General features: G+C 50.6%; 2 protein-coding genes across 2 annotated transcripts; both read right to left on the bottom strand.

The window, feature by feature from the left end:
- Positions 1-150: 150 nt before the first annotated feature.
- On the bottom strand, positions 151-23,093 carry CAD (carbamoyl-phosphate synthetase 2, aspartate transcarbamylase, and dihydroorotase). Its single transcript, XM_012652508.1, has 44 exons — positions 22,853-23,093; positions 22,470-22,609; positions 20,245-20,374; positions 19,228-19,370; positions 18,912-19,053; positions 18,540-18,711; positions 18,177-18,362; positions 17,906-18,018; positions 17,430-17,575; positions 17,026-17,157; positions 16,642-16,875; positions 16,298-16,519; positions 15,893-16,081; positions 15,527-15,651; positions 15,215-15,345; positions 12,293-12,405; positions 11,592-11,836; positions 11,125-11,371; positions 10,695-10,793; positions 10,301-10,525; positions 10,029-10,211; positions 9,603-9,821; positions 9,148-9,315; positions 8,127-8,309; positions 7,910-8,014; positions 7,192-7,431; positions 6,860-6,941; positions 6,385-6,551; positions 6,051-6,215; positions 5,771-5,902; positions 5,363-5,564; positions 4,747-4,937; positions 4,507-4,647; positions 4,155-4,262; positions 3,595-3,691; positions 3,002-3,046; positions 2,726-2,895; positions 2,540-2,614; positions 1,811-2,023; positions 1,491-1,616; positions 1,142-1,297; positions 944-1,045; positions 640-734; positions 151-529 (listed from the first exon to the last, which is right to left on the bottom strand). The coding sequence occupies exons 1-44, from the start codon at positions 22,932-22,934 to the stop codon at positions 427-429; spliced, it is 6,684 nt and encodes a 2,227-aa protein (XP_012507962.1). The 5' UTR covers positions 22,935-23,093; the 3' UTR covers positions 151-426.
- A 230-nt stretch (positions 23,094-23,323) lies between these two features.
- ATRAID (all-trans retinoic acid-induced differentiation factor) lies at positions 23,324-27,659 on the bottom strand. The gene is made up of 7 exons (XM_012652506.1): positions 27,435-27,659; positions 26,601-26,722; positions 24,732-24,803; positions 24,450-24,521; positions 24,235-24,356; positions 23,847-23,944; positions 23,324-23,633 (listed from the first exon to the last, which is right to left on the bottom strand). The coding sequence occupies exons 1-7, from the start codon at positions 27,531-27,533 to the stop codon at positions 23,529-23,531; spliced, it is 690 nt and encodes a 229-aa protein (XP_012507960.1). The 5' UTR covers positions 27,534-27,659; the 3' UTR covers positions 23,324-23,528.
- Positions 27,660-27,726: the final 67 nt, after the last annotated feature.

Raw genomic sequence — 27,726 nt, 5'->3', positions numbered from 1 at the left:
AGCTGCTCAGCCCCTGCCAGAGCCAGAGCCCAGCCCAGGGAAGCTGCTCTTGGAATTTGGGAATCTGTTCCCATTTTCTGAAAGAAAGCTCTGTCCTACTACACTCAGCATCCTATGCTAAAGGCAGGATGTTCACAATGTTCACAAGGAAGCAGGAACTGAGGCAGCTCAGCTGTTTATTAAGTCAGTAGAAAAGTGACTGTACAGATTTAAGGTGCAACAATGAAGGTGGAGCAGACCGGGCCCCAGTATCTGAGGCTCCATCCCCATGCTAGATGGCTCCAGCCCAGGGCCTAAAGCGTGGTCTGCACATGTGAACCATCTGGACGCCCCAGAGTACCTACTATGTGTGCTGCCCCCGTGGGGGGCACTGCGTTCCTTGCCCAGCAGCTGGGCCTGAGGAGACGAGGCTAAGGAAGCCAGGCCCTAGAAACGGCCCAGCACGGTGGCTAACAGAGCCATGCGGATGTACATGCCGTTCTCAGCCTGGCGGAAGTAGGCTGCTCGGGGGTCCGAGTCCACCTCCACGCTGCAGAAGAAGGCAAAGAGTTACCATGCAGCCCATGATGGCCTGTCCAGGCCTAAGTCCCCTCCCCACAGCCAGCCCTGCGGAAGTGTCCGACTTTAATGCTGCATCACCTTATCTCGTTGACACGGGGCATTGGATGCATCACCACCATCTTTTTCTTGGCCCGTGTCATGATGTGGGGAGTGAGGATGAACTGACCAAAGCACTGCAAGGCAGACAGGGCCCTCGTTAACGCCTCGGCACAGGGGTGGCTACAGAGGACACAGTCTGGGCTCTGCCAGGGGTCCCTCCACACCCACATGCAGCTATGGCAACTGAGGGTCCTGAGGCTTAACGGCTCTGCCCCAGTCCCGGTGCCCAGCCTTCTTGCCCTCTTGTTCCAGCCCTGGTTTCTTCCTCAAGCCTGGCACTCACAGCCTCATACTCCTGGGTAGAGCCAAATCGTTCCTTCTGGATTCGAGTCATGTAGAGCACATCAGTGTCGGGCAGTGCCTCCTCAATGCTCTCAAATTCCTCCTGGAGGGTGAGGCAGAGCCACAGTGAGTGCAATGCTGGGCTCCGACTGCCCAACCCATGTCCCCATGGCCTATGGCTGGGCTGTGGGGGTCTCACCTGCTTGGTGCCACGGGAGGACACAAAGGACCGCACAGTGGATGGCATGCGTAGACTAGGAGGTGCCACATAGCGCAGGCTGACACGGTACTGGGTGAGCAGGCAGGCCAGGGAATGCACTGTGCGTCCGTGCTTCAGGTCGCCCACCATTGTGATCTAGGGAAAAACCCAGTCGCCACAGGAACCCCAGACTGAGCACCCTCCTTCCATGTCAAAGCTTTCAAAAGCCTGAGGAGCAGCAGGATCTAGGCCTCCCAGATGCAGCATGCCCTGGACTGGAGAAACCGCTTCCTAATGGCCTCCTCCAGACCTTGCCCTGGCAGGGCTCCCACCCCGCCACCAGCCTCACCGTCATGCCATTGACAGTCCCCAGCTCCTCCCGGATGGTGAAGATGTCCAGCAGGGCCTGGGTGGGATGTTCTCCAACCCCATCCCCAGCGTTGATCACCGGCCTCCGGCAGTGCTTGGCTGCCAGCTGAGAAAACAGGGATAAGGAGGGAGAATCCTGTCTTCTGCAGCCCCTCCCTGCCTCAGTCCCACCCTCTTGGGGACCCTTCACTCATCTGGCCCAACCTGAGACCTGCAGTCACAGAAACTGTGGGCAGAAGGGACGTCATGTCCCCGAGTTCAGCCATAACAACCGCATCTCAGCACACAGGCTGGCCTCACCTCCACCGCTCCAGGCTGGGGGTGCCGAAGCACGACGACGTCTGCGTAGCAGCTCATGGTTTGCACTGAGTCGGCCAGGGACTCGCCCTTCTGGACCGAGGAGGTGGCTTCCGAGAAGCTGAGCACAGCGCCCCCTAGCCGGGCCATGGCGGCCGCGAAAGAGCTGCTGGTCCGCGTGCTCACCTCGTAGAACATGGAGGCCATGACCTTGCCCTGCGGAGCCGGCAAGGTGGAAGGTGCATGCGTGCATGTCCATCTTGGGGAGCACACAGGCCAGCGCCTGCCTCCCCAGCTTACACTAGTGGGGCTCTGAGAGGATCCTCCTCCACCCAAACCTCCATGACCAGTCAGAGCCTTAACATTTTCCCCATTGGTGTCACTCTGAGCTAAAGGCTCTGCCTCCAGAAAGCTACGGTTAAGTGTGTTCTGAGCGACCTGTGAGAAGGAAACACCCTAGCTCTCTCCCACGACTACATCAGCACTGACCAGATAGCCCCATGAGTGGGCTGATGCCCAGGGCCTCCCAAGTCAGCCAAATCCTACTCTGAGGAGGGAAAAAAGGGGCGGGGGGGAGATCTAGAGCAGCAGACAAGGCCAAGCTGCTGACAGTAGGGGGTTGACTCACGTTGAGGGGACCCGATGCAGGGGAAGGAAGACCTACTCTGACCAACACATGGCCCTGTCCTGCCATGGCCACAGGACCCTCAGCGCCCCGACCCTGATCCTGACCTTGAGGATGTCGAGGCTCCTCTCCTTCTGCACCATCATCCGCAGTGTGTGTGCCACATTGAACAGGTGAGACATCTGAAAGACCCCAAGTCAGTTAGAAAGGCAGTGAGCGGCCCCCAGAGGTCCTAGCCCCAACTTTCCAAATCCTCAAAGCTCTGGGTGTCCCATCCTCCCCGCCCCAGGCACCTGATCCTTGGTGAACTGCTGGACGGACAGGATATGTTGGCCCACTAATGAGTGCAGCAGGGGTGAGGTCTGGGGGTGCAGCAGGCCAGGGGCCCCCAGGTTCTGGGGTGATGCCTGTCTAGGTACTGGTGGTGGAGGGTGGCAGGTGCCGTCAGGGGTTCCCATCAGCTCTGCAGTGAGGGACGGGGCGGGAGAGGCTGGTCAGAGGGTTCTTTCGACCCAGGCCAGATCCCAGAGCTCACCAAGGTGAGTGGGTGTCAGGGTACAGCCTCTTACCTGGCTCAGCTGCCTTCCGAGAGGACTTTTCCTTTGGCTCCTCAGCTGCAAACAGGGCAACAGGAAAGATGTAAGTTTGTGGCTGAGGTCTGGAGAGAGATCCCACATTCCCAGGAAAGCTGCATCACAGTGTATGTGTTAAACCAATGCACACCACAGTAATGACAGCAGGTTAGGGGAGGGCAAGGACTGCAGCAGCTCTGGGGACAGATATGAGATTCCCCATAGGGGCTGTGTCGTGTGGGAGCAGTGCTGCCCTCCCAGGGCTCTCCCAGTTGGCAAAGGGATCCTAGGCGAGAGGAAGAGACAGACTCACACCAACCAACAACCGGGATTTACCCCATGCTCTGCTGCCCTGTGGGATGCCAGCTTCCGGGCGGAGGAACATAGCTGCCCACAACAAAAAAGGGCCTGTGAGACACTGAGGGATGTCTACTCACGCTGGGGAGGCTTATTTAGGCAAAGGAGAGAGAGTACAACAGATCAGACTAGGATGCAGGATGGAGAGAGGGCAGGGTAAGTGGATGAAGAGGTGCCAGGAGGAAGACGACCCTGTCCCTACACATCTGAGCCACAGGAACCTCCCCTCTTACCTGGCAGACCCGGATCGGAGGCTCGGTGGATTCGGGGTGGCAGGTGGAAGCGGCCATCAGGAAGCCCTGGGATGCCCCGGCGAGGCCTTTCAGGTGTCTGGAGTGATAATGGCCCAGCATTTTGAAAAGTAAGTGACGCAATGTCACTTCAAATTTAATCCCTCAGCAAAAGCCCAAGTGTTCCTTGTCCCATGTGCATTCCGCTCTTACGTTAACTCCCCTCAGCTCCATCCCTCCAGCATGTTGTCAATAGGTGGCAGACAAACTGGCCTCTTAAAGGTATGTGCTCACCCAATGACAGGGCCCGAGACATTACTCTGGCTGGATTAATAATGGGCTTGTGTTTCTCATAGGTAGCCCATTAAATGCAGTTAAGTCTGTATTTTGCAGCACACAGAGAGGTAGGTGGTGATTTCAGCTGTCAAGTGTAGCACCTTCCACACCCTGAACCACCAATGAACATGTTCGAGCTTTTAGTCCTGCCCCTGGGCACGTCCCTGGGCACACCCCCAGGCCCTCCCAGCCAGCCACAGCCCTGCAGTGTGGATACGTGTGAATACCGTGCTTATCTCACTGGTGGCAGGGGCCGGGGGCTGGGGCTGGGGCTGGGGCACAGCCCCCTGAGGCCACTTCCGCACATCCTGTCCATAGCCGGGGGGCACCAGAACCTGCAGACAGAAGGCAATGGCAAGGGAATGAGGAAGGAGAGAGCCACAACTGGGGTCCTAAAGGAGCACATGCCAGCAAGAATCACAAGTGCCTCTGAGAGCTGTGCCCCAACCCCTGCCCCTGCCCTGGGTACAGAGCAGCTGGAGGCGGGAGTGGCACCATGTAGCTGTGCTGGGCAGGGAAGAAAATGAAAGTGGTGTGGAAGAGGTCACTACTAAGATCAAGCGGGGGCCACCCACATACCTGCCCATCAATGTAGGCAACCTCCCCTCGCAGGACCACACGGCGGATGGTGCCCTTCACCTTCTGCCCTTCGAAGGGTGTCCAGTGGGCCTTGGAGAAGGGCATGTGGCTGGGGATTGTCCACTCATGCTCCAGATCCACCTGCTCAGAGCACCATGGGTTATGCTAGGGAAAGGACAGGCCAGGGAACAGATCTAGGGCTGGGGAGTCCCCCGCCTGCTCTGGGCCTCATCTCCCCACCTCCACATAGGTGTCCTCCTGTGGGGGCAGGTGAAAGATGCGGCGAGGATTGTGGTGCAGTCGCTGCAGCAGGTCGTCCAGACTGAGCCGGCCCTCGCTCACAGCGGTCAGCAGCAGTGGCAGCATCGTCTCTAGCCCTGGGAAGCCAGGTGGAGGCTTGGGTCCACACTTCTCCTCCAAGGTATGAGGCGCTGGGAGAAAGAGAGACATTACCCTTGGGACCAATGAGCCCCACAACTGGGAAGTCACACACCCTAGCACTATACTTCCAGCAACCTCATTACACTCACTGCCAATCCTGATGCTCATTTTTTCTGGGAATTGGAAACTTCGGAAACAGGACTGCTGCCATCTTCTGGGCCCACACTTTTACCCACATATCCACTCATTAACAGTTTTACTCATCGCTTACTCATTCTTTGAATGAGTAATTATCAAGCATCTATCCTAGACCAGGCACTGTATTACAGGCTGGGGTCCTACACAGATCAAGACCCTGTCCTCTTGGAGCCCAGAGTCCTAGCTGGGCTTCCATTTTCTTGCTGGGGCTGCCCCATAGCTTGAGCTGGCGCACAAGCCCTGCTGGGCTGAGGAGGGGCACGCTGGGTCCTCTCACCGTGGTCTGAGGCAAAGCAGTCGATCACAGCCATGTTCTCCCACAGGGCTTCCACGTCCTGGCGGGAGCAAAGCTTGGGCCGGACCTCCCCCTTCCCAGGCCCCAGGCGCTCCAGGTCATCGTGGCTCAGGAACAGGTGGTGGGGTGCCACCTCACAGGTCACTGGCAGCCCCCGTGCCTTTGCAGCTTTAATCAGCAGGATCTAGGAGAGCAGGGAGATCCAGAAGAGGCCGTCCCATGTACCCTGCCCCACAAAGTCCCCTTGGCCAGCATCCCAGCTTGGAAAATGACGAGACAGACGTGCAAGGGTGCTAGCTCGAAGCTCTCCTCCTGCCCCCAAGGACTACCCTGACCTTTGGTGTTACCGGGAAAGCAACAGGGCAAGTGGGACCACTGGTACACCCTCACCTCCTCCTTCCGCGCCACGTGACATATGTGCACTGAGCGCTGGGTCAGCTGGGCCACCATGAGGATGGCAGCCACACTCTGCCGCTCTGCATGGGCCACAATGGGGAGGTGGGACGGCCACGTCTCGAAGTGCTGGGGGCAGAAAGAACCGATAAGGGAGCATGTAGAGCCTTTGACTGCCCGAGCTCATCAGGGCTCACAGCCCTCAGGCGCTGCCCTGAGTCCTCACTGCTGGCAGCCCCCTCAGGTGGCAGCCTCCTGCCACATGCACACTCCCTACCTCCAACCACTGGGCCACACTGTCCAGCTGCAGCTCAGAGAAGGTCTCGTTGAGGTAGAGCTTCAGCCCAGCTGCAGACCCGGCCACAGTTCCCAGGGTCCCTGCATTTTCAGACGAGGCCCCAAGGAATAAAGTGTAGTCACAGCGGGCGCCAGCCTCTGCCAGCTGGAGAGGGTACAGATAAGGCTTGTTGGCATCCATGTCCATACAGGCCAGCCTGGCACCAGTGGCCTGGGCCCATGGGAAGGGGCAGAGGGAAAAGAGCCCAGGGAGGCAGGGGTGGGCTGGTGGGTGCATGTGGGTCTCTGGTCAGGAAGCGAATGTAGCGGCTCACCTTCTGGGCCAGGGCCAGAGCAGGGGGGTCGATGATAGGGGGCCGGGTATTAGGCATGGCACACACCATGGTGATACCCCCAGCCAGGGCAGCAGCTGTGCCTGAGGCAAAGTCCTCTTTGTGTGTCCCACCTGGTTCCCGCAGGTGCACATGGACATCAATCAATCCTGGCAGAATGTGAGGGAAGCAAGATTAGAGGAAGAGTCAGAAACACAAAGGATGTCAAAGAGGTTAGTTGTAGTAACAGGAAAATAGCAGCAACGGATACAAGTGAGAGGTGGCAACGTTCCTCAGTCAAGGGCACCGTGGACTGAGGACTGAAAGACCTCAGAGTGAGAAGGATTCTGGGGCCTTTGTGGCCTCTGCAGCCCATGGCAGAGAGTGGGCCCCCCAGCCACCCTTCACCTCACCGAGGGTCTCTATGTCAGCTGTTACCAGTGTCCACAAGCCAAGTTCTCCCAAAAGAGGCACTTACCAGGGAGTCGCACAAGCTTTTGGGAAGTCATACAATCGACGTGCACCTTCAAAGGAGGGGCTGGCCCGATCTGGCCTAGGGCCTGTGAGTGGAAAGCATGGTCAGCTTTGACTTAAGGGAAGGGAGATCCTGGGAGTTGTAGGTAGGGACTGGGTTTTCTCATAAACCAGGCTCCGCATTCTCTACGTCCACCTTCTCTCCCGCTGCAGCCAGAGAGCTTTATGAGCATGGCTGTTTAATACTGCGATTTCCTGACCCCTGACGGTGCTCACTACTCCCTCTTCCTCCCATCATCGCCGGCTGTCTCCCCGCAGCACCCGGGCCTCAGTTACCTCCACAAATAGTTTGGTGCACTTGATATCAATGATGAGGGGCACAGAGAAGTCAGCAGCCAGGCGACGGGTGCGGTAGCCCTTGGTGACAAAGGAGGAGAGTCGCCGGCCCCCAGCTCCACGCATGGACAGGTTAATCACTAGCTCGAAGTGGTTCTCAGCCAGCTGCTCCAAGATGCTTCGCTGAGGTGGGCACTCACCATCCACGGCCTCCTCAAAGTGCCAATCCACGGCTGTTACCTGCCGACCCGGAGCCAAGGTCAGGACCAAGCTTGGCCTGGCAGGGATCAGGAAGGCTGGCCTGAAGGGAGGAAAGCTGGCCCAGGAGCCCATGGTGAGGAGACCAAGGACCCACAGGGTGAGGACCAGGGGCACCCTCTGTCTGTTATTAGCAAAGCATATTTCTTGACAGGAAAGAAGTGTACACTATGTTGAATAAGATAGGTCACCAAGGACTATGTGCAGTATGAGCTCGTACACTACACACAGATGAAGTGCTGGAAGGGTAAGTATCGGAATGTTAACAGCAGTAGAAAAATTATAAGGGGTTCATTTTCTCAGCTTTTCTGCACACTCTACTTGTTTTATGTGGAATATACACTATTAGCATCACAAAACTAATAACAATAGCAGGAAAACAGGGAGAGCCGTCTTTGGCGTAAGGTTTTCCCCGTCTTGGGGAAGGGCAGCAGTGGGGTGGGCTGCCGGAGCCCTGTACCTTGACGCCGTGCTCGGTGTAGAAGTCGGCTGTGCCCAGACTGGCGTAGAGGCTGTAGCCCAGGCTCTCCAGCAGCCGCACGGTTGGGAGCAACTCACTTTTATTCTGGAACCAAGCAGAAGGATGACAAGGTTGTGTTTCTCCTGCCTTCCATCTCAAGATCAGCCCTGACTCAGGGAGCCAAGGCCACTGGGCGACCCTCCCTGGACTCCGGTACCTTATAGCTACCAATGGTGAGCAGAATATTCTTCTTGGGGATCTTGAAGCCGGTGCTTAGCATGGCCTTGAGGTAGGCCTCACAGCGACTCTCCCCAAAGCCGGCCACCTCCCCAGTGCTGGTCATTTCCACACCCAACACCACGTCTGCACCCGCCAAACGAGAGAAGGAGAACTGAGGCACCTGAGAGAGCAGGATGGAAGAGAGGGGGCCAAGGTGTGAGGGGACCACTGCCCCTCACCAGGAGAGGCAGACATGAACAGCAGGGTCACCTGCCCCCCAGCTGCTACTCTTGTGTGCCTCACTGCTTGCCAAACACACTCTGGGTCATCCCTCGGCTTCTTAGGCTGTGCCCTGACCTATAAGCTCTGCAAATCAAAAATCCTGACCAGGCTGGACATGGTGGCTCATGCCTGTAATCCTAACACTTTGGGAGTCTGAGGCAGGAGGATCACTTGAGGCCAGGAGTTTAAGACCAGCCTGGACAGCGAGATCCTGTCTCTACAAAAAATTAAAAAAAATTAGCTGGGCGTGGTGGCACATGTCTGTAAGCCCAGCTATTTGGAAGGCTGAGGCAGGAGGATCCCTCGAGCCAGGCATTTGAGTTTGCAGTGAGCAATGATGATGCCACTGCACTCTAGTCCAGGCAACAGAGTGAAACTCAGTCTCCAAAAAGAAAAAAAAAAATCTTAGCCACACTTCTATACGCAATCCAAATATCACTCCTTCTCTCAAGCCTTCCCAGATCACCTCTTTTGAAAGTGGTATCTCTTGTACCTAAACTCTTGTATTTTATTCATATCTTGCATATGCAGTGTCATCACAGACTGTTCTATGCCAAAGCTATTTTTCGATCCAACTTCTCTTGCCTCCCATAGAGTAAGCTCCTAAGGGACAAAGACCATCTTGTCACCCTCATGCTTGGCAATGCCTTGCCTGGTACGTGCTGACAACTGTGTGTGCTGAGTGGGCTCCCCCTCACTCTTTCTTTGCTAACCCCAAGGGTTTCAATCCTTCTTACCTTTACCCCCACGACTCCAGATCCAGTCATGAGCCCCACAGGTTCCACCTCTTCCCCCATGATGACCCGTGTGGCCAAGGCTACCAGGTCCACGGCTAGTGTCTTGGAGACGAAGGGGAAGGAGCGAGAGACACGCACGTTGCATTCGATAACTTTCAGCTGGTCGTCCTGGGGCACAGAAGGATTGGTCAGGCCTTGTGCAGGCTGGCCACCACTCCCTGACCTTGACCCTTCCCCTCCTTCTTCAGTCTGTGGGTATCAGTCTGGACGGCGTTCAGGGTGACTGACTGTCATAAACCCTGACAACACCGTGGGCTCTAGCTATGGCCTTTGCCCTTCAGCTTTCCTGCCTACTCAGAAGAGGGCAGGATACAGTTCATGGTTTCGTGGCGCTGTGGCCGGCACAGAATGTGGAGGAGCCGTGGCCTTTTAGTCTCCTCCTTCAGCCTTATTACCTTGGCAATGAGCTGAAGATTGAAGGGTCCCGTGACCTGTAGCTCCTGGCCTACGGCATGCACGATGGCTTTGATCCGCTCCAGGGTTTTGGGGGTGATGTCTTGTGGGGGGGTCACCAGCGTGGCATCACCTGAATGCACACCTGCATTCTCCACATGCTCAGAGATGGCGATGGCTGCCACCACCCCATCACAGGCCACAGCATCCACATCAATCTCCTAGTGAGGGGAACACAGGCAGGGTGATGTAGGGCAAGGGCTACTTTCTTCTCCCACTTGCCCTAGAATGCTCCCTTCCTTTAACAGCCCCCACACAACCCACTCTTTCCAGCCCGCAGTGCCTACAGTTCTGCAGGACCAGAGAGCGGAGTCTCCTCCAGGGCTGGGGGAGTGCTCTCAGAGACTTCTTTGTCTGCAGCGTCCCACCTTGGCCTCCTGGATGAACTTGGAGATGACCACAGGGTGCTCTTTGGAGACAGCTGCTGCACTGCTCAGGAAGCGCTCCAGGTCCCCATCGGTGTAGGCCACATTCATAGCAGCACCACTGAGCACGTAGGAGGGGCGCACCACACAGGGATATCCCACGGTCTGGCAGAACTGGCGAGCAGACTGTAGGAGGTAGGGAGCTTAGCTGGTTTGTTCACACTTACTCCTGAACAACATTAAGCCTTCTGCTTGCCCACCAGGCCCCAGCCCACCTCTAGGTCACTGAGCTCTCTCCACTGAGGCTGGCTGATACCAATGGTGTCAAGGAGCCGGGAGAACTTGAAACGGTTCTCAGCTGAGTCAATGGCTTCAGGGGAGGTGCCCAGGACCCGGCACTGCTGCCGGTGCAAAGCCATGGCCATGTTGTTGGGCAGCTGCCCACCCATGGATAGGATCACACCTTCTGGGTTCTCCAGCTCATAGATGTCCATCACCACCTACATAGTGCAGGGGGAGAAACAAGTGGTCGCAGCAAAATAAGTCAGGGATCTGAGCCTTCTTGCTCATTACTCCTCCCCACCCCAAATCCCAAAGAATCCAAGGGCAGCCAGCCAGTCCTGCTCAACCCTGCCACCCAGGCTACCAGGCAGCCCTCGTCCCTCTTACCTCAAAAGAGATCTCATCAAAGTAGAGTCGATCACACATGTCATAGTCGGTGCTGACTGTCTCTGGGTTGTAGTTCACCATGATGGTCTTGTACCCCATCTGCAACAGGGAGGGAAATGATACTTGGCAATCAGGTGGGAGGAAGATCATGGAGAAACTAAACCAAAGCCCCTACTTCAGAGAGTGCTAGCCCAGCCTCCTCTGAGACAGCTGTATAGATGTCTTCCTGGGGAGGGAAGTAGGTACAAAGTATTGGGATGGAGATTCATGTGCTGTGTGGGGCATTAGAGATGCCCTAAGAGGCCCTCCCTCCCCGTCAACCAAAGCTCTATGAGAGAACTGAGGGGTAGCACTTAATAGTGAGTGCTAGGATAAGTGCAATGTGCAACTGAACAGCAGAGAAACCAGGATGAAAGAGAAACTCTCGAACCTTTCTGAGCTGCTGGATGCAGCCTACGGCACACCAATCAAACTCAACACTAGAGCCAATACGGTAGACACCGGAGCCAAGGACCAGGACATGAGGCGTTCGAAAGGTGAGGTCATGGGTGGTGCCCTGATATGTCAGGTACAGGTAATTTGTCTGGGCTGGCCACTCGGCTGCAACTGTGTCAATCTGTTTCACTGCTGGGCAGATCCCCAGTTCCTGACGCAGCTTGCGAACAGCCAGCTCTGTGCTAAAGGAGTAGGGTCAAAAACATAGGCCCTGGGGGTAGAGTAGGGACTGAGAGAGGGGTAAGACCACAGGGCAGGGATTAGAGAGGAAAATGCCCCAGGGACAAAGGTCAGAATCCTCCAAAGCTCCCCACACCCTCCCCACCCCCAAGGACCCCCTACTGGTGCAAAGGTTCTCTGCCCCACATTTCTCATCCCGAGACCCTCACCACCATCTCTGACCTCAGAACCGCAAGGGCAATCTGCTTGTCTGAGAAGCCAAGGCACTTGGCCTGGTGCAGCAGGTCTGGCGGCAGGGGCTGTCCTCGGTGCTGTTCCAGCAGCTGGGCATGGACTATGATGCGTTTCATTCGGTGCAAGAACCAGCGGTCGATGCGTGTGAGCTCATACAGGCGCTCCACTGAGTAACCAGCCCACAGAGCAGCTGCCACTACAAAGATCCGCTTATCTGTTGGAGTCTCCAACTCCTGATAGGGAGAGGGCAGACAGACAGATACAGAAGTACTGTACTGAGGCAGGAGATGTCAGAATATGAAGCAAAAATATTCCCAACCTACTGCCAGCACCTCTAAAGCCCGAGAGCACGAGCGGCTGCCACCGTGCTAGGAAAGGTAAGCTGTAAACCACAGTACGGGTTCTGCAATGGCAACAATGTGGATACAAATCCTGGCATAGGTTGTTGACTTTGAACATTTCCATAACCTCTCTGGGTCTCAGTTTCCTCATCTGTAAGAACAAGTCTAATGATACATCCTCACGTAATGATAAATGAGACAACATCTCAAAATTCTCAGCAAAGTGACAATATGGCAAATGTCCAATGATGACTGCTGCTAGTGTTACCGGTGACAAGCTCTTGGCCTGAGGGAAGACAGAAGCAGGGTCTATTTTAGGTGTGTTGTCAGGGGAGGGGAGCTGCTTACCATATCGCTGACTGGCTTCACTGTGTGATCAAAGCCCACACAGTTCTCATCTACCATGCGCAGGGCCTTCTGGAAGGCCTCCTCAAATGAACGCCCAATGCCCATGACTTCGCCTAGAGGAAGAGGATGGAAGGACTGAGGGCCTGGAGGTAGGAGGGGTGGAGAGGCCCATAATGCCTGTGGTTCACAGTCAAGACTCTGGAAGGTTCTCAAAGCAGGTCCCAAGCTGGCGAGATTCATAGTGTTTCACTATTAAGAAATCTTAATTCACATGAACATGGTGTATGTACAATTTCCATCCACTTTTCCCCTCATCAGACACATCCTCCCACATTGCTGTGTGACCTCGTAAGCACCAGCTTAATTCCTGCATGATTTACCATAATTTAACTGCTACCTTACTGAATGACATTTAGCTTTTAAATTGTTAATTGTTATAAGTGACGCTGTGATTATTTTCTGTGTTTTGGAACATCTTTTTTTTTTAAGAGTCAAGGTCATCCTCTGTTGCCCAGGCTGGAGTGCAGTGGCACGATCTTAGCTTACCACAGCCTCAAACTCCTGGGCTGAAGAGATCCTTCCTCATCAGCCTCCCAAGTAGCTGGGACTACAGGCATGATCCACTATGCTTGGCTAATTTTTAAAATTTTTTGTATTGATGAGGTCTCAGTATGTTGCCCAGGCTGGTCTCAAACTCCTGGCCTCAAGCAATCCTCCCACCTCAGCCTCCATGAGCCACTGAGCCAGCTGAATTATCTCCTTAGAACAAACTTCCAGAAGTGTAGAGGAGGTAAGTAAAACAAATTTTATGGCCCTTGATAAGTACTAATTGCTTTATAAAGTTTGTGCTTATAATACAAAGTATAAGTTTAACCAACCTTCTAAGTATGCATAATCATTTTAGATGATTTTCATTAACATGCAAAAAATGATCTCATTTTTATAAAACCAGACTTCTATTTAATAATGGGAGGAAACTTTTTTTTCCAGGTTTAGCTTATTGATTTCCTCTTCTGTGAAGATTTGTTCATGTCCTCTAACCATTTACCCTAGAGGCTTCAAGTATTTCTTATCAATTGTATTTTTCTATTTACAAACCTATTGCAACATTTACATTTCTTTAAATAATTTTAAAACACCAAGATGCTAAGAGTAGTGCTAAGCAAGTGGACTATGAGTGATTTTGTTCAAATCTTTTGCCCTGTAGTTATATTACAAAATCTTTTCCCTTGGGGTTTTCTAAAAAAGAGAAACCCAACATACTCATCCATGTACGCCTAGAAAATTTCTGCAATAAGGGCCGGGCATGGTGGCTCATATGTGCAATCCTAGCCCTCTGGGAGACTGAGGCATGATGATCTCTTGAGCTCAGGAGTTCGAGACTAGCCTGAGAAAGAGTGAGACCCTGTCTCTACTAAAAGTAAAAAAAATTAGCTGGGTGTGGTGGCATACACCTATGGTCCCAGCTACTTGGAAGGCTGAGGCAGGGCTCATTTGAGCCCAGCAGTTTGAGGTTGCAATGAGCTATGATAATGCCATGGCACTCTAGCCCAGGCAACAGACAGACCCTGTCTCAAAAAAAAAAAAAAAAAAAGAAAAGAAAATTTCTGCAATAATCTATATATAGCCAAATTAATCCATTTCTGTATGGCAAGATTACAGGTGATTATTTTCTTTGGTTAAACTATCTTTTCTCACTTTTCAATCATTTGTATATCTAACTTATATAATAAAAGTTACAAAACATTATCAAAGATCACATTCCAAGAATACTTGAATAGCTGTAAAACATTTAAATGCCTCATCTTGGAATGAGTCTTCGATTGTCCTATTTTCAATCCACTTCTTTTAGCCACAATTTAATTATGGCTTTATTCCCATGTTTATTCTAATTTTCATATAACAGAAATTCATCTCCAGAAGGAACAACTTGGCAGTCTTGTAGGATTTCTAAAAATTCTTAAATAATATTTGAGCTTAGACTTGTTTAAAGGCTACTACTACTCTACACGGAAATTTAGAGCACAATGAAATGCTCTTATCCATTAAGCTGGTGGCAGGTTGGTACACATACTCTTGTTTTGGTTGAAATGTCTTAGGAATAGTTTAAGGCAATTAAAGGGATACCACGAAGAAGCATATTAACTCAATTCTAACATGCTCTACTCTACCACTGCTTGGTGGGTAACTGTTACACCCATTCATTGTTCACTAATACATTTCCTTGTTATCGAAAAGGTCTCTGATGCCCTCCTCTGATCTTAACATCATGTTAAAAAATATTTCATTTAGTGACCGAGGCAGAAAGTGCCAGAAGAGGAGATATGCTAAGAATGGCTACAACTGTGCTCACTTGGATTTAGAAGGGTTCACAGGAAAACCGGCAGTAATTGTTTCCCCAAAACATTAGTATTTAAATGAACACAGTGAAAAAATGTCACTGGCATTAACAATTTACTGATGAGGCCATGGGCAAAATGCTGTGAGGATGAAATGCTGTGGGTGCAGGTCCACAGAACTGGTCTCACACAACAGGCAACGCAGTGGAACAGAGGAGAGGCAGCCAGGAACCAGGTCTAGCTGCAGTTGTTGGCCCCCTCTCTGCTCATTTCTGGGCCCTCTGCCAAGCCACTTTCCTCCAGTGGACACCTCAGTTTACTCATTTGTAAAACATGAGATGATACAACCTGATTGCTATACCCCGTCCCAGAGCTTCTACACTTGAATGTGGATTCCTGATGTCTGACCCACCCCTGATGACGATGCCTATCTTAGTTTGAAATGTCTCTAAGTAGCTCTTAGAGACCACATTTCCAAGCAGCTGCTAGTATAGGAGCTGAAAGACTACACCAGGGAACTCTGACATTCGAGATTCTTGGTCCCGGCGGGACCGGTGGGGGTAATCTGTGGCATGGCTCTCACCAACGCTCTTCATGCAGCTTCCAATCTTTGTGCTGACACGCAGGAACTTGCTGAGGTCCCAGCGAGGAATCTTCACCACGCAATAATCCAGGCTGGGTTCAAATGCTGCTGTTCCCCCCGTCACAGAGTTCCTGGGAGTCAGCAGGTGGGGGTGCCAGAAGGCCAGAAAGGGAGGTGTAAAGGGTGAGTTCCAGATAGCTCTGCCCGTCCCCCCAAATCCAGGCCAACGTCCTCTTTCTATTCTCTGTTCCATGAGCATTTTCTTCGGCTCCCCACCCCCTCATCACCATGATTTCTCCTCCACCCTCATACCTGAGCTCCGGCAAAGGGATGCCCAAGGCCAGCTTGGCTGCCACATAGGCCAGTGGGTAGCCTGTAGCTTTGCTAGCCAGGGCGGAGCTACGAGAGAGCCTGGCATTCACTTCGATGATGTAATACTGCAAAGGGGAAGAATAAAGAAAAAGAATCACCAGGTACCAGGCCTATTTAGAAAACCCTGTCTAGATCTCAGAAAAGAGAGAAAATAAGCCCTCCCCAATGCCCAACGCTAGCAAAGATGATCCCAGCTTCTATTTCAGGGCCTATAGGCCAAAAGACCTCTTAACCTTGAGACCCAAAAATTATGGAAGGCAGAGGAAATAATAGTTAGAATATCAGCTCCAGGGCCTAGAGCCTTACCTGCTCTGACTCAGGGTTCAACGCATACTGCACGTTGCACTCGCCAACAATTCCCAGATGCTGGGTCACCTTGATGGCTGTCTGCCGCAGTAGTTGGTACTCCCTGTTATTCAGCGTCTGGCTTGGAGCCACCACTATGGACTCACCAGTGTGGATACCCAGTGGGTCTAAGTTCTCCATGTTACACACCTGTGAAGGGGGGTGCCATGGAGATCACTGCCAAGGGCAGTCAGGAGAGGCAGAAGGTCAGATCCCAGGGTCCTGTCACCTCTGGGGCTGTACCTAACCTGGGTCTGAGGGACACACAGAACCCTCAAAGACCTCAGCCCTGAGCTCTGCTCTTCCAAAAGCTCATGCTGCCTGGCATATCTCCCGCCCACCGCCCCACTCCCACCAATTACTCACCGTGACACAGTTGCCATAGGCGTCTCTCACCACCTCATACTCAATCTCCTTCCATCCCTTCAGGGACTTATCTACCAGCACTTGGCTGGTGTGGGCAAAAGCTGGGGCCACAAGAGCAGAGAGCTCCTCTTTGTTGGAGGCAAAGCCAGAGCCCAGACCACCGAGGGCAAAGGCTGCACGCACCAGCACAGGGTACCCCAATCGCTCGGCGGCTGCCTGGGCCTACGAGTAAAAGAGATGAACAAATAGGCCACCTCCTGCTGCCCAGAGGGTGCCTGGGCCCAGACAAAATAAGATGTAAAGAAAACAACACCATTCTACCTTTACCCAACCACCTCTCGAACCTGTTCAAGAGAATTTGCTGCCTCGCTGGGGGCCACGTGCTCTCCGATCTCTGCCATCCTGGCAGCAAAGGCGCGCCGGTCCTCAGTCAGCTCAATGGTCTCCACAGGTGTGCCCAGGACCCGGACCCCATATCGAGCTAGCACCCCGGCCTTGGTCAGCTCCACACCACAGTTCAGAGCAGTCTGGCCCCCAAAGGTCAGTAATATACCATCTGGGCGTTCATTACGTATTACCTGAGGAAGGAGAAAGGAGTAACAGGCATTAATACCTTAGGAGTAGAAAGGGGATCAAAGACATTTGGAAACCCAGAGCGACCACTGAACCTCCATGCACCTCCATGCCCGCCAAGAGTCCCCCTCTCAGTCCAGCCTTGCCCCTCATACCTGGGTTACGTAGTGAGGTGTTATGGGAAGGAAATAGACCTTGTCGGCCAGCCCCTGGGAGGTCTGCACTGTGGCAATATTGGGGTTGATCAGCAATGTCTGGATGTTTTCCTCCTTCAGGGCCTTAATTGCCTAAAAGGACAAAAATGGCATTTCAGCCTCTACTGCAGAAGCACAATCTCAGACAGTCTTAGACTGCCATTTTCCTCCTCGTCCCCCATTGCACTCTCGGTCCCTAATAATTGACTCTATTCCTTAACCCCTCATCTTTCTGTGCATTCCCCAGATCTCCTGGTTCATTTCCTCCCCACAAGCAATGTTCAACCCTCAGCCCTTCTCCTGAATGTTCTCTCCATTCCTGAGGGTCACCCACACCCAGAAGCAGGGAGATGGACGTGCCTTACCTGAGAGCCTGAGTAGTCAAACTCTCCAGCTTGGCCAATGGAGAGGCCCCCTGAGCCTAAGATCAGAACCTTTCTTGGTGGTGGAAGCCCAGAGCCTGGGGCGGGAATCTCAGGGGGACAGAGGCGCTCTATCAGCCGCTCACGAACTGTGGCACAAAGAAGATTGATACAATGTTAGAGCTGGGCAGGACTGGAGAACATCTAGATAAACCCCCTCACTTTCAGAAGAGTCTAGAGCAAATCACGCATCTAGTGAGTACCAGAGGGAGGACCAGAACCCAGGAGTCATGACGCTGGAGTTGCTTTTAATAGGAGAAGCATTAAACTATTTTGGCTTGGTCACCCCACCCTCCGCGCCCATCCCGTTAACTGTAACCTCCCAAATATATATGAATGCCTGGGGCATATCCATCTTATACCCATCCTGGAGCCAAAGTGTTCTTAGGTCCATAACCCAGTTCTACTCAGGAGCTTACCTGTCTGACCCCCTGGGTTCCCTGCTGTGGCCTCTTTCACAGTTTCCAGGAAGATATCAAAAAGCAGTTCCATATCTGAAGGGCCAGCTTGGTGCTCTGGGTGAAACTGGACACTGGTGAAGAGATCAGATCACAAAACCTGCTGTTACTGGCCTGACACTGGCGGCCGCAGAGTAGTGGGATAGAGGACTCTGGTCTACTTTTTCATCTTCTAGGCCCACAGGGCTTCAAAGCTGCACAGACCCACAGTCACCCTGCCAGAATCGCTCACCTGAAGAACGGCAGGCTGTTGTGTACGATGCCTTCATTGGAACGGTCATTGGCATTGGTGAAGAGAGGAACCCAGCCTGCTGGCAGTGATTCTGTTTCCACAGCAAACCCGTGGTTCTGAGATGTCAGAAAGCAGCGCCCAGAGCCCACCAGCAAGCAGGGCTGGTTATGGCCTCGGTTCCCGTATCTGGAGATGGAAACGAGCTGAGTCACAGGCCGCTCTCACCCTCTCTTCGCCACTGCACTATTCTCACTAGCCCACTTCTGTTTCCACACTAATAAATACCAACTCTCTTCCCATTCCCAAGACTCCCCACCCCTGAGGTCACAAGTGTGGGGCCCTTCTGCTCCCCAGGAGTCCCACCTCATCTTGTAAGTCTTGGCCCCAGTGGCTAAGGCCAACAGCTGGTGTCCCAGGCAGATCCCAAAGACAGGTCGGGGATTAGGCTCAGATAAGACACGGCTCAGTGTGGACACAACATCGGGATAGGAGGCAGGGTCACCAGGGCCATTACTTAGGAAGAGACCCTCATACTCTGCAGTGGGCAGAAAAGATGATGTCAAAACCAGTATTTCAAATAGAAGAGACACACCTGCGGCTCTTCCCATAAAAGCCTAAGTCCTAATCTTTATCTTTTTCGCTGTAACTCATACTGACTTTTAACAACTGGACCAAGGGACAGATCTCCCACCCAAGCTATTCATCTGAGGTCCTGGACAGGCCCACACTACTCACCTTGGCTGTCTAATGCATGGTCCCAGGGTACCACAGTGACCTCGGCCCCACGCTGGCAGAGGCATCGGATCTGATTATACTTCAGGCCGCAGTCCAAAGCAAGGATCCGAGGGGTACCCCCTGCATTGAATACCCGTGGCGTCTGAGGAATAGAGGGCAACAGCTGGCAGCTGTGATCAGTGGGTATAAGATATGCCCACACCAACCCCTACCTTTGAGGCCGCCTCTGATTCTCTCTCGAGTGTTCACCCCAGTTGTGGGAAGAATATAACTACTGTGACACAGCTTGCAATACTCTCCCACTCTACCTCTGTACCTTAATGGAGACCTCTGGCAGCAGGGGGCGGGCATTGGGGTCCAAGAATGGCAGGGATGAAGGCTCTGTCTCATTCTGGACCAGCTTCCCTAGCAGAGACCCTTGCTCCCGCAACTTCTTAGTTAGCTCCCGAGTGTCCACTCCTGTCAAAAACAGCACAGCTTCAGAGATCACACTCCCCCAACTCGGTCATTCATGAGGTTACACTTCCAGAGAAGCACTTCCATTCCAGAGCCCTGAGTCACACACAGCTGTTTTAAGGGCATCAAAATGTAGGGCTATCCTGCCAGAAGCACACTACCATGAAGCATTCTTGCCAAAAATATCAAAACTGAATTGAACCACAACTCTAGATCTATCCATTTACAGAAAATAATACCAAGGGGAAAAAGAACATGCTAAATAACACCACAGGAATGGAATCAAAATGTAGACTATGGGATAATCCTAAGGAAAATGATCTGTTTTCATCAAATAGGTTCAAGGTCCAAAGATTACATTTAAGAGGCATATCAACCAAAATACAACCTATGAACCTTTGCTTACAGCCAGGTTCAAATAAAAAACCAAAAATTTACATAATTAGGAAAATTTAAAACATTGCCTGGATATTTAATGTTAAGGAATTAATTTTTAAAATGGATATTATTGTGGTCATATTTTTTAAAAAGATATCTCTTAGATATTGAACTACTTGTGAATGAAATGATATGACATCTGAGATTTGCTTCAAAATAATTTAGGGGTGGTAGTGGTGGTGATGAAATAAGATTAGCCCTGCGTTGATGATTATGGAAGCTGAGAGTTCATCATACTAGTCACTCAATTGTATATTGAAAATTTTCTATATGAGCAATAGCTAAGTTCTTTCCCCTAGCCCCAGACTCTAATCTAAACCTTCCAAACCTTCTATCACAACCTTAGACTTGGGTCCCAACAGACTATAGAAACCTTCTTGATTCTTCCCATCCAGGTATGTCGTGCTGTGCCCAGCCACGCCTGTGCTTGCCACCATACCTTGCAGGCCAGGTATGCCATGTTGCTGCAGCCACTCGTGCAGGGTGAGAGTGGCACTCCAGTGGCTGGGTGTGGGGCAGCACTCTCCCACCACCAGTCCTGCCACGTGGATCCCCGAGGACTCAAACCACTGCAGATGGAAAGAGATCGTGAGGAACTCAGGGCCGAACATCTCTTTACAGCATTTTTCCCCCATCGTGTGGCCTTGGACTCTGTATTCAGCTACAATGAATGACCTGTCATTCCTTCAACACACCAAGCATTTGGTACTTTTGCATAGATAGTTCCTTTTTCAACAATGCTGTCCTCCATATGAAACACTGAACACATGGGCCCAGGGTGCCTGGTTGATAACTGAAAATGACATCATCCAAACTGAGATCACAAATCCCCTTTTCTGTGAAGCCACCTCTGCTCACCCACTTCACTTAGAGCTCACCTAACACTTTATTTCCACTTCTTTATTGCTATTTACATTGTATTATGAAATATGTGTTTGCCACTCTGTCACAAAACTGTGAACTCCTCAAGAGCAAGGCACATGGTGTCAGCCAAGAGATATTCACTGAGTGACTACTAGGTGCAGACATTATAACAGATGCTGGGGAAAGAGCAGTGAACAAGAAAAGATGAGGTCCCCGCCTTCATGATGTTAATTTCTGATGTAGGAAGCTAGAAAATTCACAAGTAACAAATAAGATATCAATTAGGGAGTATGACATAAACTGAGTGATAAAATATGTAAGTATGTAATATATTACTAAATAAAAAAAATAAAGGTTTGGGGCACAATATTAGGCATGACTATATTCCCCCAAATTTCATTAGGGATTATCATTAAAAAAAGATAACATAAATTTGTTACTCAATAGATAAGCATATAATAACTGAACAAAAACAGGAAGTTTAGGTGGGAGGGAGTGGTATTAATATATTTAAACAACATTCAGCTCAGTGGTGAAAGGTTTAAGGAACATAACATGCATGTTGAGATTGTCCTTGAGGAATCTCAAGGATAGTTTGGTAGAATCCTCCCTGGCCAGGTGGCCTAATCCACTAATGCTCAAGTTCACGTACAGCACCTGTGCCACAACAGCAGCAGTGCTGAGTCATTGGCTCTAGGAGGCCTCACTCACTCTGGTCCCACCGGGGTCTCAATTTTACTTTTATAACTCAATTTTGTCAGTCTGCCTAGAGTTGACAACGCTGACGACTGACATATGTTAACAAGATTCACAAGATACTGCATTAGACACTAGTATGCAAGTGTATTTATAGGTTTATGATGAATTTAAAAATTCCTTTCCAGGAATAATAATAAACGTGTCTCTTATCCAGAGGTTCCCCTCCCCAGTGTTAGGGTGACTGGGAAGACAAATCAAGAACTAAAGGCTCAGTATATCTGCAATCCAGACAAAAGTAGTTTTGAGAAATAAGGCATCTAGGCTATAGTGACTTCCACTATTACCTGAATTACTATATGTTGATTTATTTTATTACTTGAACTCTCAGAGAGCAACTTAGTTCTCAAACTCCAGAGGCAAAGGAATAGGGGAAACTTCACTGCAAGGAGAAACTGAGTTTTCTTATCTAGAGGTAAGAACAGAACTGAAAAGTAGAAAATCAGACAAGGCAATCTAAGTAGATCTAGAAGATGATAATGCTATTGGTTTTGTAGGTAAACTGGTATTGTCACTAAGAAGTGTGTGACCCTACAGGTTTCCAGTCTCTTTCCTGCTAATTTACATAGTCCTAAAGCATTGCTCCCATCACATGACTCTTCTGCTAAAAAAACCTTCAATGGTTCCTAACCAAATTGAGCTCAGACTCAGGACTGGCTTCAAATCCATGTCCACCATAATTAACCTGTCTGTGGGCTTTTTTTATCATGACTTCTGCACTCCTAACAAATTGGACAACGTTCTTCCCTTATACTTCTTACCACTTTCCTTGATGCATGCCTTCACTACATACAAAATATTCTCAACTATGTCTAGAGCCTTGATATCCCTAACAAAGGGGATGCCTCTCTCCTCTGAGGCCTCCAACACTGTGCCTCTCAAGGTAATTAACAACCCCAACCTAACTAGTCATCTTAGTACTTATCACTGAAGTGGGTATCTTTGTCCTCTCCAGGATGCCCAGCAGGGTGTCAATGTCTCCCACTTCTCCGCAGTTTTTACTGATCTTAAGAGGAATGTAGAGAAAGCACTGGGTGTGGCTACCTTGCTGAGACCAAACTCATCCGCTTCATCTGGCGGGATGCCATAGTTGCCGATCAGAGGATACGTGAGCACTAAGATCTGTGCTTTGTAAGAGGGGTCAGTGAGGGCCTCGGGGTAGCCGACCATGCCGGTTTGAAAGACTGCAAGAGAGAGGCAGGACTGGATTCAGGCAGGGCACCCTTCGGAACACTGCCCTGCGCGATGAGCATGCCCCCGTGGAGGCTGCCTTGGTCGTGAGGGATGAAAGGGGCCAGGCCATGGGCACCGAACGGGGACGAAGGAGTGTGCAAGCGGGAAAATGGCGGGGTCTGGACGGAGAAGGCTGGGTGGAGAGGGGCATCAGAGAGTGGGATAAGGTCGGCAGCCTGCCCCGGCTTGCTTACCCACTTCCCCGGCAGTCGACACAGGGGCCCCAAATGGCTGGCCCCGCAGGACCGACCCGTCCTCCAACACTAGGGCCGCCATGGGAACGGAGCTCAGAGGCGGGGACGAATACGGAGAAGCGGGAAGCACTGCAAATTCCACTGGAACCACGTGAGGACGGCGCGCCGGAGTCGGTCCACGTGGCTAACTGCGCGGGGCGCTGGAGAGAAGGCAGGCGCGGCAGGCTAAGGAACCTCGGGCACACTCGGCGGCGGTGACTGCGGCGGCGCGGGAACCGGCGACGTGAGGGGCGGGGCCGCGCACGTAAGGGGCGGGGCCAGCGGGGCCGCGCGATGTGAGCCCGCGTGGTCTCTGCACCGCAAGACCAGGGGAATCCTGAAAACACCAGCCGCCCTGAAGTAGTCCCTCCCACCCCACGCAAGAAACAGAAAGGCAGGGTGCCTTTCCCTAAAAAGAAAAAACAAGACGAGAAAAAAAGTGTTTATTACAGGCAACAGCACAAATGGGAACTGGTACAAGTGCACTCCAGGGTAGTGCAATTTTCCATCTTCCTTCTAATGGCCTCACACTTGAGGACGATCTGCTGGCCCATGATGCCTGTCTAGGAAGCAAATCTCCCTGGAAGGGCTAAGATGGATCAGGATGGTCTTAGGTCAGTAGTAAGACCTATGTGGTTCATGAAATCTTGGCTTTTCGGCGCTGGGTCCCCCAAAGCAGAATGGAGATGGACAGTGTGGTGGATCCCAGAATCCCGAAGAACATAAGCAGTGAGAAGGAGCCCTGTTAACGACAGACCAAAAACATCCCATACACCATTACACAGCAGGCTATGTCCTAACACTTGCTAAGGTACCTACCTATCCCCTCATCCAGGGCAATTCTCCTATAGTTTTCCACCTCTAAGTATTTGTATCAGCTCCTTTAGCTGTTCTCTCAGAGAGGTTTTGCTCTATGCATTCCTCTTGTCCCTAATTAGAAGGCCTAATTCCTCACCTGGCGTGCACACTTGTAACCATGAAAGCCATCAGCACAAACACATTGCAAAAGACCTGGACCATCAGGTGCACAAGATCCATTCTCAGGACACATTTCTGAAAGCCAGAGAAAAACAGAGAATATTACTGGATCTCCTTAGGTATGTTTCTCAATTATCTGTTTCAATTTAGATTCTCTCAATCATTTCTAGGTGAAAGGTAGAGGAAAGAAGATTCCAGATAATAAAAACATTAACTATAACAATAATATATTTTAAGACCTTTTCTTTCCAAGGGGTTAGAATTCTAAATAAAAGGCACTTAAGCAACTTTGTCTTTCTGATTTAAAATGCAGAATACAAGGGAGGAAGGGCAGTTTCCAGATGGTTGGAGGTAAGACAACATACCTGGGTCTCCAGTGCTATTGCAAAGGTTCTTTTGTCCTTGGCAGATGTGATTGTCTATATGAGAGGTAGTAGTATTCCAGGCATTAATACCTCCAGGACAGGTGACATCTTGTGGCAGTATCCTGAAGACAACACAAGGAGTCATAGAATACAGCCCACAATTGCTAAGCTTGCAGCACTGCCCTCTTTGATTCTCTTCCCATCCCCTTACTCACAGAGTCTGGAGCTGGGTAAAGCCACGGAAGGTGTTGGCCAAGTCACCCTTGAGGGGATTTGCTTGCAGGTCTCTGCAAAACACACACTGTTAGCATCTGCTCAGGGAAGCACCCTTTTTATAGTCACACATCTTCCCAGACTGGTAATTTAATTCTCATCCTGAGTTGCCTAAATTTAGACATTAATATTCATCCGTCTTTTTAGGAGTCTACCTCCAAAGACTTTTCCATTAACCTTTTGCCAAATTTGTCTTTGGGGCAGGAGGGTACCTAACCACTTACATGATGACAGCAGTATGTGCCTGAGGAAAGTTTGGACCAGGGTCCTTCAGAGAACAGTTCTGGAGATCCAGCCTGAGGAAACAAAGTAATCAATATAATTATGTATCTCTCTTTTTCTTCATCCAAGGCAAGATTTGTATTTGACTACACAGCCCCCCTTTCAGCTAATAGTAATTGAACACAGTTGTGTTCAGAGCCACAAACTAGGTGCTATGGTAGACATTTTAATGCTGCATCATCCAATACAGTCACCACTAGCTACTTAAATTTAAATTAAGCTAAAAATTCAGTGCCTCATTAGCCACATTTCAAGTACAAATGGGATAACCACATTGTGGCTACTGTAATGGTTAGTACAAATATAGAACATTTCGGTCATCATAGAAAGTTCTATCAGCCAGTACTGTTCTATCAGTATACCTATGCATCTGTGCATATATTGGAAGAAATTTTTTTTTTTTTTTGAGCTCCTGTTACCCGGGCTAGAGTGCCGTGGCATCAGCCTAGCTCACAGCAACCTCAAACCCTTGGGCTCAAGCAATCCTACTGCCTCAGCTTCCCGAGTAGCTGGGACTACAGGTATGTGCCACCATGCCTGGATAATTTTTTTTTTCTGTATATGTTTTTAGTTGTCCAGCTAATTTCTTTCTATTTTTTTAGTAGAGACAGGGTCTCACTCTTGCTCAGGCCGGTCTTGAACTCCTGAGCCCAAATGATCCACCTGCCTCGGCCTCACAGAGTGCTAGGATTACAGCCTTGAGCCACCAAGCCCAGTCAGAAATTTGTGTTTCTTGTCTACATTAATGAATCTCATATTATGATTTTCAGATCCACAGAGGGCCTTTAAATAAAAAAAAAAAAAATACAAGGCACATAAATGAAAACTTTTTCCAAATGTATTTCCTGACACAGACTGGTCGTAAACTTCTGGACATTAAGGACTCTGTCACATTATTTTTTTCTTCAATATCTATTGCTGTCCATTCTTTTATTCTACACATATTTACCAAGTGCCTACAAACTGCAAAAATTGGGAGAATATAAAATACACATAGCAGTATCTTAGCCTTCAAGTGGCTTACAATGTAGTATGGGAACAAGACCATAACCAAAAATAAAAACAATGTAAACATTAAATTATAATGTGAAAGAAATAGGACAATATATAAATAAATCTGGTTGATACAGACACTAAGGATTAGAGAAGTTTAAAAAAAAAGGTATTACTCCGGGATTTAGTAGTAGAGAGCATACACAAAAGATATTGGAATTGAAGGATAGATATGTCCTAATTTGGTGGAGGAAGGCAATTTCAGGTATGGAGAGTGGCCTGAACAAAGACACAAAGGTGGAATGCCTTTGGAAGTAGGCAAGTCTGGCTGGAGCCAGACCCTAATAGAGGGTTTGAGTGGACAATTGGAAATAATGTTGGAAAATTGGGTTGGGACTAGTCTGTGGTGGTTCACAGCTTGAACCTTTTCCTGAGGGCAACAGACAGTTATCAAATATAGCATTAAAGCAAGAGGGTGATAATGGAAAAACATGGTCTTCGGAAAGTTTAATACAGAGAAATATTTAGGTAGACTAGGAAAAGAAGAGAATGGAAGCAAAATTATGAAATTTTGAGTTTGAAGTTAGGGTGTACTTAATAGGAAATGTTTAATAGGAAGCTAGAGATACCCACATATAACTAGAGCGTGGAGAGGCCAAAGGACACTAAAAGAGATCTAGTTTTGGGAGACACCTGCATAATAGTTACAGCTAAAGCCATAAGAATAGGTGTAATCTCAAAAGATGTAAAGGGAGAAAAGCAGCCAGGCCAAGGAATGGCCTGTATCCAGTATCCAAAGATGTCTTCTCCTCCCTCACCCCAAGATGGTGCCCTTCTGATTCAGGCAGCAACGGGCATGCAGCATTAGCTCTGATGTCTGCTTACAATAAAGGGCCACTTTTGACAAATTTTGCACACTCCCTGGACATTGGGTGCATATCTGCAGAAGAGAAAGAAACCTTATTAGAACTCCAGAAAGAAAAGCCAAGAAAAGAACAAACAAGGATCAAGAATTAACTGCCAGCACACCTCTCCAGAATTCCTCTAACACAGGGCAGAGAAATGGCTCGTGCCCTACCCTTATATCAGGCTAGGCTAGGAAATGCCACTTCTTCCCCAGAGCCGGATGCCGAATCAGCTCACCAGAGACTTAGTACCAGACCTTGCCCAGTGAAGGTCTTTATTTTTGAGGATCACTATTCGAACAATTATGCCGTCTCCAAAGATTTAATCTGACAGACCGTAAATCTGACAGACCGTTTGGCCGGGGGTAAAAGGACTGCAGGTACAGAAAGAACGCACCAAGTATTGCAAAAAGTACAGTCCTACCACCGCACATCATATATATGGTACTGGTGCGCGGAGAGCTTGCAGAAGAGCCATTAGACTCATCTGTAGAAAGAACAACTTAAAGTTATTCAAATATTAAGGAACAAGGAGATCAAGTTTCACAGGTCTTTTAACGTTGGCAGGGCTGGGGCATGGAAGGCCTGCGCAACGTGAGTGCTCTGAAACGGGACCCGGGGTATGGAGGTTTCAGGGACAAAGTCAAAGCTGCAAACCGGCTGCGGGGAGGGGAGAGTCGCGGGCGAGCGAGACACATGGCTGGCCGGCAACCGTGTTTCAGCCCGACCTCAAACTTGCCTCTGTACCTCGGGTAGCGCCAGAGCCCTTCCCGCGCCCAGAGCGAGGAGCAGGGCCGCAACCCCGGGCGCCAGGCTCGTAACATTGCCCTGCCAGCGAGGCGCCATTTTCCGTTCCCTACATCCTTCCCCGAGGCCCGCCTGAATTGCGTGCGCGGCCCCGCCCCCGGTGCGTCACGCCCTTTCCCGGCGTAGCCTCAGTGGCTGGGTCCAATCGCCTGGGCGGGCTGTGGGTTGCTCCGGCCCGGGGAGGTCAGCGCTTATCTCCATGCGCCCCAGCCCTAGTTCGGGGACACTGGCC

The sequence above is a fragment of the Propithecus coquereli genome, unplaced genomic scaffold, assembly GCF_000956105.1.
Source record: "Propithecus coquereli isolate 6110/MARCELLA unplaced genomic scaffold, Pcoq_1.0 Scaffold39, whole genome shotgun sequence".
NCBI classification, from domain to species: domain Eukaryota; kingdom Metazoa; phylum Chordata; class Mammalia; order Primates; family Indriidae; genus Propithecus; species Propithecus coquereli.
Note: the sequence above shows the minus strand (reverse complement) of the source record. Positions and strands in the feature narration are given on the sequence as shown.